At 32.6% G+C, this 10,931-nt stretch overlaps 1 protein-coding gene across 1 annotated transcript in view; it reads left to right on the forward strand.

The window, feature by feature from the left end:
* CACNB4 (calcium channel, voltage-dependent, beta 4 subunit) overlaps positions 1-8,431 on the forward strand; it is a 127,196-nt gene extending 118,765 nt beyond the window's left edge. Inside the window, exon 14 of the mRNA XM_012727362.1 lies at positions 1,969-8,431. Coding sequence (XP_012582816.1) covers positions 1,969-2,229 — 261 coding nt within the window. The 3' untranslated portion in view covers positions 2,230-8,431. The remainder of the gene's footprint in view (positions 1-1,968) is intronic.
* The last annotated feature ends 2,500 nt before the right edge of the window (positions 8,432-10,931 follow it).

The following is a 10,931-nucleotide window of genomic DNA, read 5'->3' on the forward strand; positions in this document are numbered from 1 at the left end:
TGTATATCTTTGTGATCAGTCCTTTATCATTAGTATTATGTACAAAATTTTTCTCCCAGTAAGTGGGTGTCTGTTTGATGAAGTCTCAACTGTTTATCCTTTCCTTCACTATCCTTGCTTTAGGTGATGTATCTTTAGAGATGTTACTGAGGTGTATGTTGTATAATGTTTCTTGTGCATGGTGTGAGATAGTAATCTAGCTTCATTTTTTTTTTTTTTTTGCACATAGTAGTCCAGTTTTCCCAGCACTATTTGTTGAACAAACTTTCTTTGCTCCATTGAATGTTCTTTGCTCCTTTGACAAAGATTAGCTGTCCATAAACCCGTGGATTTATATCTGGGTTTTCGATTTGAATCCACTGGTCTTTATGTCTATTCTTATTCCAGTACCATGCAGTTTTGATTATTATGGCTTTGTAGTATAGCTGAAGCCCAGAAGTGTGATACCTTCATTCTCTTTCATTACAGTCAGGAGAGTTTTGGCTATTTGAGGTTTTTTTGTGGTTAAATATAAATCTCATCAATATTTGTTCTATTTCTTTGAAGAATGTCATTGAGATTTTCATTGGAGTTGTGTTGAATCTATGTATCACTTTTGATAGAATGGCCATTTTAATGATGTTAATTCTTCTGATCCATGAGCAGGGGATGTCTTTCCATTTCTTTGTGTCTTCTTGTATTTCTTTTAACAGTAGCTTATAATTTTCTTTGTATAGGTCTTTTACCTCTTTTGTTAGGTTTATTCCAACGTATTTGATTTTGTTGTTGTTGTTGTTTCAAGTGTAAAGGGGATTTTTTTTTTTTATTATTTCCACTTCTTCTGATTGGTTGTTTGTGTATAGGAAGTCTACTAACTTTTATGTGTTGTTTTTATTCCTGCTCCATTACTAAACTGGTTAATTGTTTGATTAGTTTTTCTATGAAATTATTAGGGTTTTCCATGTAAATTATCATATTGTCTGCAAATATAGTTTACTTCTTTCTCTATTTGGATTCTTTTTATGTCTTTTTCCTGTCTTACTGCTCTGGCTAGTACTTCCAGTATTATGTTGAAGAGCAGTGGTGATAGTGGATATCCTTTTCTAGTTCCTGATTTTAAAGGAAAAGCTTTTAGATTTCTCCATTGAGAATAATATTGGCTGTGGGTTTGTCATATGTGGCTTTTAGCATGTTGAGGTATGTTCCTTCTATTCCAAGGATTTCAAGGGTCTTAAAAAATATGGATGTTGAACTTTGTTGAATGCCTTCTTGGCATCTACTGATATGATTATATGGTTTTTATTTTTCTGTTGGTTGATGTAATGGATTACATTAATTGATTTTCTGATGTTGAACCATCCTTATGACCCTGGAATAAAACCAACTTGTTCATGGTGTATTGTTCTTTTAATGCATTGTTGGATTCTGTTTCAGCAGTTAACTTTTGATCCTATATATATGTATTTTTAAAATTTATTTATTTATGCATATGGAACTGGGTTACAGGCCAGAAGGGCAGGGGCAGGGATAGGATTCACCAGAGACAGAGTGGGGAGCAGAACAGGCCAACTGACTAAGTACACTGCTGAGGGGAGCAGCGGGTAGGTCAGGAAAGATCTGCGGGGCCATGTAGGTCACCTCCGGGGTGGGGATCGAACTCATGCTGAAATGGCTTTAGCTTCTTAGTGCTGTGCTTTAACCCACTGTGCCATCAGGGAGGGGCCTTAATCCTATATTTTTAATAGGCAGCATAATCATGCAACATTATGTAATTAAACTCATAAACTATCTGCACTTTGGCATCTTTGTAGGTTATGGCCCAAATAAATAAGACCAGATATTTTTAAGCAGGCTATTTGTGTATCAAAGTGCTTTGTTGAATGAAATATCTAACATCTTATTGTGTGTATCCTAGCATTGTACATACATTTATCTGTTCTAAATGATTGAACCTGGCTTTATTTAATTAATGAACTGTGGTATTTTTAGAGTCAGCGTGTGAGGCACAGCAACCACTCCACAGAGAACTCTCCAATTGAAAGACGAAGTCTAATGACCTCTGATGAAAATTATCACAACGAAAGGGCTCGGAAGAGTAGGAACCGCTTGTCTTCCAGTTCCCAGCATAGCCGAGATCATTACCCTCTTGTGGAAGAAGATTATCCTGATTCTTACCAGGACACTTACAAACCCCATAGGAACAGAGGATCACCTGGGGGATATAGCCATGACTCCCGACATAGGCTTTGAGTCTGCAGAAACAAGTACAAAAATTCATCTGTTGACAATTGCCATAGCACTGCTAGGATAAACCAATCATCGTAACTTGGCAAGTACAGCACAGTATTTATTGTGCTTATGGGCTGATGTCATATGATGTTAAGTAAGGGGCAAAAAAATGTACATTATGCCCTTCAGTCTAGATGGATATTAGATGCCCAATCATATAGATATTTTTAAGTGCAACATTTACATAACAGTACCTTTTGTTTTCTTCATTAGATTTAGACATGTCAATTTGTAATTTAGGGTACATATCAAGGCACATATAAAAATAATTTCCCATGCTGGAAATTCCAAATGACCAGTTCCAGTTGGAACCAATTTATAAACCAATTCCTGTTGGAATTTGGGTGAATCGACTAGAAAGTCTACTTGAGCATGTTGCAATCAGTTTTAAAAATCTGAAAAAAAATCTAAGTAATAAGAAAATCAAAATGCCAATAGGAGCCAAAACCAGCTATGGTATTTATTTGCTGGAAGCTAAATTTACACTTAAAGTTGGAATGTAAACATTTTAAGATGTATTAATGTTGCCAGAATGGCTTTTCAAACTTACCAAATGTATTGATAGTGCCAAAATGTCTCAAATTAATGCAGAAATTATATAGTTTTCTCAGATTTTAATATCCCCCCCACCCCAGCCAAGTTATTGTGTTCAAACTGTTTTGCTTTTTGTTAAGTCACTACTGTTAACTTGTTTGAAGTTGGCAAAAAACAAACAAACAAACAAAAAAACAACCTCAAAAAGTCTTTAGCAATGAGAAAAAATAGTAAAGAGAAGCCCAATAGCTTCTCTTTAGCAGATGGAACTGGAAAATGGGGTGTTGTTTCCCCTTTAATCAATCTGAGCACAACTACATACATCCAGGAATCTGAAATCAGACAGTAAAAAAAAGACACAGAGCTTCCTGATTTCAAAGCTAAATGTCAGCACAATTGAATACTTTCCATTGTTTCATTCAGTCTTTGTCTTTGAATATCTGAATGTTCTAGCTCTCTGCCAAATCTTTATAGGTTTACTAAGGATTTTCAGTTTACATGGACACATTCAATTTTGATATTGAAGACTGTGTTCATACACAGTGATTAATTGAAAAATGTGTAAACAAATGATGAGCTAAAGTTTGCAATAAAAAATAAACTTGTAGGCTCAGACTACATTTGATCACTAAAATTATAACATTTCTATTATATGATTTATGAAGAATTTGGAGGTTGAGCTGCCTTATTTTTAGTGAAAACTCCTCTTCTCCTATTAAAACTTCCTAGTTTTTCCAGGGGCTATTCTAGTGGAATGGGTGACTTTCTGCATTATAATTATAATACCAAGGATATCTTAGATCCAAAAAGTTATTTAAGTTGACCCCTTTATACAATACACAACTATCTTTAGGAAAAGTTTCTTGTTTCTTAAAGTCCAAAATGTGTGTATTTTCCTAAAGCCCTGAAAAGCTCAGGCATAAAATTTCTTTTCCACTGGTACATGCCATGAAATCTTTGTTGGAAAATTAACAATAATTCAACTTCTGTTATCTTATTTTTCCCACATGCTTTTCAATACTTAAGCTCTCATAGCATGCACCCATTAAACTTCTATTCCTGACCACAAAAATAAGCTCCATATTCTTGACTAGTCATACATATCTTGAACTACACATTCCCTCTCCTTGTGTTCGTTATGTTCATTATGAACTTGTTTAGCTGATAATGAGGATGCCTATAGTTATATAAGCTATCACAAGTATTTGATACAACTGAAAAGTATGGGCTCAGTAAATTCTAAAAGTTAACATGTGATACTGGCTTGTGAGGTTCTTTTGTCATGTAGTAAAACTTATAGAACTTTCAGTTAAGACATTTAAAGAACTGTATCCATTAAGCACTTTAAAAAACATATAACCTGCCATTATTGAATATTTGTTAGAGCACAGAAGACCATTTTCCAGCAAACAAAAATGTTTTTATTACATGTACAGCACATATTTGCATGAGAGAGAAAACATTAGCCAAAACATTTTCTATATGCTTTACCGGTTTCTTGTTTGTGCGTGTTAAAGTATTTAATTCAAAGAGTGCACCAAGGTGTATAAATTTAGACTAGACAGCTGTTCAGCTTTTTTTTTTGTAGTAGCATTAGCAATCTGGTCATTTAACTATTTTAAGATATTTACATTTTATGGCAGGTAGCTGTAACAGCACTTGTGTATATTTCCTAATGGGCAAGATTACTATTTTCTTTCAACTTGGAAAGTTATTTTTAAAGGTCTCTTAGAGCCTTGTTCTAAGTCTTCCATGTCATGCCCATAAAGAAAGAGGTCCATCTGTGCACAAAACCAATCTGTCTTTTACCATCAAATGTCCATACCTGTTTTGCTTTGCATTCTTATTCAAAGTTAACAGTCTTGGAAAGGGTATAATGTATATTTTTTCTTGATGGGTATATTTACAACTTTACTTTGATTTGTCATAGTCTTTCTCCTTTTTAACAAGTTTGGCTTCTCCAAATGGATGAGATATGCATTTTCCTTTTCTTAGGCCTTAGAGTTTATCATGTAAATGATACTAAAATACAGATATATACTAACTGAAAATTTTATTTTTGCCAAGCACATATAGCACCTTTAGAAACTACATGTTCCACAAATACTTTGTTTTTAACTGATTTCATTTAAAAATAGCAAATGATAAGCAGGGAAACAAGTCTTACAATGTTTGAAGCTGTTTTGTGGTATAAACCATGTGTTTTGTCATTTCAGTATATGTAACTCCATAATAGTAAATTACATATCCTGTCATTTCTGTCAGCAAACATGTAACAGTATAGACTCATATGACAATGTGGAAATGTCCTGGAAAAAAAGGAATGCAATTTGTCAATCTTGATGTTAATTCTCAAGGCTATAATGTAACTCCAGTATTATAATCTACAGTGTTATGTTGTTTACTCCAATATTTAAAGCAACATTAGAAATATTTATAAATGAGTGATGATTCTCTTAGCTTTATACAGTTCTACTGGAAAGAAAATTGAAATTAACAATTTAGACTGATAGTCTTTCCTAATAAGAGAGTCTTAATTATGTGATAACATTGCACTTAGTCCTTAATGAAATGAATTTTTTAAATACAAAACATTCTGAGAACATTTGTTCCCTTAAATAATTTGTCAATTGCTTTAATTATTATTGCTGTTGTTTGCAAAATGTATTTTTGGAATGTTAACCTCTTTTCATACCTGCATACTTGAACTTGTCTTTTGTGTGGGGGCCTTAAAAAAATTCATAATAGGAAGCTAGGGCAGTGAAAAGGGGGGAGAGGAAGAAATTATGCCAAAAGATGGTTTGTAATTTTAAACTCTTTGAATGAACATATCATAAAATGTTGTTGAGACCCAGGATGTCAGTGAAGAATGTTTCTAGGCAACCTTGATTTGCATGGTAGTGTATTTTTTAGTTACACATTTTATTTTAATATTTGCTAAAAAATAAAATAATATAATGCCATTATTTAAAGAATTGCCCTATATATTAAATATATATTAATCTGTACTACCTCTTCTCTAGAAGACTATCTGTCTTTAAGGAGAAAAGCGCTTCTCAGTAACTAATGATCAAATTAATTATTATAACTGCTAACCTTGCTGTGAAGTAAAATGCATAAATTGTTAAAATATACCTTCCCTTTAGATTTTAAACTATTTCTAAAGTGTTTTTGTCACTTTTTCATCTTAGAATGAAGCTTTCTTTAAATTGGTTAAGTTTATCAGTATACAAGGCTAATCAGTCATCGTAGGGAAAAAACAAACTACAAGGGAATTGCCTTTGTGTTTAAATTTTTGTAATATTTAGCTCTAAGTCTAAAAGGGAAAAGATCCAGAGACTAGATGTTTAAGTGCAGCTGGTTGCAAATCCAACTTTTGTTGATCCTTCTTGTCTTCTACGGACATTTAGCCACTTACTGGGTAAAGAAATGCATTATCTTGGACTCCCATGTCATTGAAATAAACTTCATATGAAGTTCCAAATAAATGCTAATGTACCCCTTCTTTTATTTTTCTACCTTTGTCTTTCATGACAATGTTGCATGTTTTCTTTTTCTTTTCTTTTTAGTGATAACTAACTCATCTTTGAATGACTATATGAATGAAAACATTATAGGAAATTATGTAATAAAATTTATTTTATTAGTCCTTTAGACCTTTAAATACTGTCACTACTGTAACTGTTACCAAGTTTCTTATTCAGGCTATGTCTATAAGGCGGAGAATAATACCCTTAGAAGTGAAGACATGATCAAATCAGTCAGTAAAATAGTTTTTTTTGTTGTTGTTCTTGACTTAAGCAGTCAAACTAGTCAAAAGAGTAAAATTGATTTGTATGGACAGACAGGCTACAACATTCAAAAACTGCTTTTTAAAGTTTTCTTCTTTTATTTAAAAAATGAACTTTCTCAACTGAAATACATTGTCTTAAGCAACTATCTCTATCTAGTTGTGGATGGTTTAATCCTAGATGCTTCATGTAATTGGGGAACATTATGATGAGGGTAGAATATATTTCCTCAGATAATCTTGACTAAGGGCTGTAACTCCCACTTACTTTGAAAAACATATAAATAAGAATTAATAGCAACCAGTTTTGGAAAGTCATAGCTACATATGAAAACTTCCTTTTGTTTCTTTTGATGTTTGTAAAATGTTTGCAGAAAGATGGTATAAAGTGTTGCTGAAGAATTTAGAGTGGTTTGGGCAATACACTGACCCTCTGAAAATTATAAGGAGTTAAAACGACAACTAAGAACCAAAAGTGGCTGGCCTCTGGCTTTTCAATATTTTATAAGTGTTCTTGGTTATGTTTTGAACACTTAAATTTCTCAACAAATAGCTATGTCTATATTTATGTAGGGGCCACTCTTGCTCTACTCGCATGCCACCTTCACACACTTTTAACTGAAATCAGTGTGAATTCTGTATGCATAAAGAGATGTATTAAAGATGCAGGATCATTAATGCTATATTGTTGCATACTATTTTTCATATGCCTTACAATATTTTCTGGGATGTTATTAAAATGAAAGCATTTTATTGCCAAAATAAATCTATGTTGTTACTTCTAATCTGCATTAGCAGTAGAGAAATAATGTAGCAAAAACATATATTGTACAGTACAAAATTATAAAAGATATATATTTTGCCAATTATATAAAAATAGATTGAGGAGAAAGAAGCACATTTGTTATAGCACAAACTTACAGCAAATTCCACTGTTAAATTTGGCAGTTGTATTTTTTAAAAGTATATAAATTTAGTTCTATCAGATTTATTTCATCTTCCATCTTTTTAACTTGCTGTTTGATACTTTTCCAGCAATTTACTTCATAGCCTTGCAATCTGTGGATGTAATTCCTTTCGTTTTATTCCCTTCCGTACAATAAATTAAATTTTATTTTGTGATAGGACACATACTATATTTACTGTTCATTCTCCTTCAGTAAAATGCAAACAAGTGAGCTCACAAGGCTCCTATGAATTTTGGATATGTTTGAAATATTTCATATTTTTCACAGCCCAGAGTCAGAATGATAAATAAAGAAGTCTCCACAACAACAACAAAAGAACTTAGGATTCTTCCATTTGTTTTGTACTGAATACTATTTTAAAAATTAGCTATTTTTTTGAGGGTGGTGGGAGGGTAAAACAGACAAACTTAGTAATAGTAAAATTAATATGCCAAATAATGTAAAAGATTTTCTCTACTATTCTGAGGGCTGTTGATTTCCCAGGCTATTGCTATATTTCCAGCTACCATGTGGGAAAAATATTTTGTCAAATAATTTTTCCTTTCTTTAAATTTAGTTACCTATTTTGATATTTTACCCTTCCTTTTTGTTTTTCTTATATAGGTAAATGTGTAGCATTCTACAAGGCATGCTGGGTAAAATATACTATGCAAATGTGTACAGTGCTGCATGTTTTGTTCTCCCTCTGCTTAGTGGCTTTAAGGAAAAAAAATGTGTTGTTATTTTTGTGACCCAAAACATTTAACAAAGAAAATACAGAGTGCATGCATATAGTATCCTAATTTCTATGGATTTGTTTTATGGACTTAAAATGTGTACAAATCAACTGCATTAATTTTTTTCTTTTATATAATAAATGAAAAAAAAAACACTGAAACCAGCGTTATATATCTTTCATATTATTCTAGAGATGTACTGAAAAATTACTGGCAATCAATAGATACTTCCCTTCAGCTCTTATAGGAAGAAAGATTCTAAGTGTTTACTCACAAAGCAGACTCAACTAAATAACTATTTCCTGAATACTCTGCTTAGATGCTGTGAGTGATCGCAAAAGATGTACTATATTAGGAAAGAGCTTATAAGTTAAATATATAAACATTTGAAGTAAAATATATGAGTAAATAGGATTGAATACATAAGAGAAAAATGTATTCGATAAACCTTATTTTTTACAGACTACCCCTAAACAATAAATGTAGTGGTTACTAAAAGTTTCCAAAGCTATCCTGTACCTGCAAAAATTCCATGGATGTTATATGGCTTATAATTTGACAAGTCATGTGTTATGTCAGTTGTCTTTACTATGACTTGATTGCATTTGAGTTTTCTCTCAGTACAGGAAGTTCAAAAGAAATGTATAGTGTATTGATTATCTCACTGTATTGGAATGGTAAAATAATTTATTACAGCCACCTTATTTCACATGTATTAACACATTTAATTCATCTGGAAAGTAGCAGGGCATGGATTATTAGTTCCAACTGCAAACAAGGAAAGCAAAATTTATTGTAACTTTCCTCTCTTAACATATTTTTATCTAAGACTATGCATGTGTGTGTACTCAATGCTTTAAAACTAAGTAGCTAACAGAAACATACAAAATAATGCCCGAGTAAATGTTGACTGAATGAATTCTACCTCAGTTATTGAAGAAATACTATATAATGTTGCCCCAACTATCAAAGACATTTCAAGCACAATCCCAAACTCCCGATTGGAAGAAATGAAGCTCAGTTGTCATTCCATCAACCTGGCCATATCTGAAGCCATCTCTGGCCATTAACATATCTTCCACTAAAAAAAAAATTGATTGGAGAGAAACAGCTGACTTCTCTTTGTCACATAATACACAGATGAGCATAGTAGTCAGGCTGAGAGCTCTACCCCTCATCTTGCTTTAAAGACTACATCCGCTAATAATTAGCTATAAGCTTAGGGCAATTACTTAACTTCCTTCTACCAAGATCTAGTTCTGTAGAGTAGTTTTTATTTTGGTTGTAGATCACACTTTTGTTTCTTTTTATATCCAGTATTTTTTTTCCTGTTGGATTCAAGACATTATCCATTGTGGTTGACTTGATCTTATATTCCTTGAAGAAGATTGGACTCCTTTTGACTGGCAATTGTGGATTAGTCTGATCTTTGGAGGTTTTTAATTTGAGTGTTTGAGGTAACATTGGTTTACATTATTATTAATGTTTTAGCTATACACATTTCTTCACACCTTGCCCACCAGCACCAATGTACCACGGTTTGTTTTTTAGGTATTTAAATATGTAGGGCTTATTTTCTGGCGAATTAGCTGCTTATCTAAGGTTTCTGGGATATCTACTGTACTCTGACTAACTGGAACTCAAATGATTCCTGACCCCCTGCAAACGCAGGGAAATTGTTTAACAGCTCCCCAGAACTTATTTTATTCTTCAGAAATTGTGATTGGTCAGCCTGATGGGGTTAAATATTGCACACATACAAACTGATACGCAATTACACAGGTTTCTGGAGTTCTTATCTGTGTAGCTATCTTTTTTCAGTTCTCTACTTCACAAATTTTAAACTCTAGATGAGCTTCCATCTCTCTGTTAGCTGTCTGGAAATTGCCTCCAGACAGAAAAATTCAGGTAATGATAAAACTCATCTTATTTCTCTTACTGAGGATCACTGTTCTGTGTTGTGTATTGTCCAATATTTAAAAACAATTGTCCAGTTTGTCCAGTTTTCAGTTTGTTAATGGAAGCAGGGTAGTTCCAAACCATTCTGCTCTCTTGTACCTGGAAAGAGACTCTCCAAGGACATTTTGCACAGTATGATTAATTATGGTTAAGTTAGTCTTTTACAGTTTCAAACGGAGTTGTTTTCATAAATACCACCCAACAAATACTCCCAGATATTTTATAGTAATTCCAAATTTGTATTTCACTCAATGGATCCTAGAATTGGACAAGATTGTACTGGATATATTCACTTCCTTTGTCTCTTGAGAAACATTTAGAAAATAATCTGGGAAACCATTTCTTTAATATACTTCATAAAACTGAAACCTTAACTTCTTTAATATGGATATGATAACCATTAAGTAAGTTGACAGATATCTGGGAAGTTTGCAAAATGTTTTAGAGCTGCCAAAAGCATTACCCACAAGAGAAATAATAGTTAACATAAATTGGTTATGTAAACATTTTTTTCTAAACAGCCTAAAGTGTTTTATCATGCAAATACAGCCTATACATTAAAATGGATTAATTTTCTTTCCATTTGTATGTCTCCTGTAAATTTTGACTTTTTAACTATAAGCCCCAAAAGAGATCAAAGGACTTTTCCTTGTACAGTTGTTCAGAAAGACATGTTTCAGTCCTCAATACTGCTCT

Source organism: Condylura cristata, unplaced genomic scaffold (genome assembly GCF_000260355.1).
Source record: "Condylura cristata isolate star-nosed mole 26May11 unplaced genomic scaffold, ConCri1.0 scaffold00002, whole genome shotgun sequence".
Classification (NCBI taxonomy): Eukaryota; Metazoa; Chordata; class Mammalia; order Eulipotyphla; family Talpidae; genus Condylura; species Condylura cristata.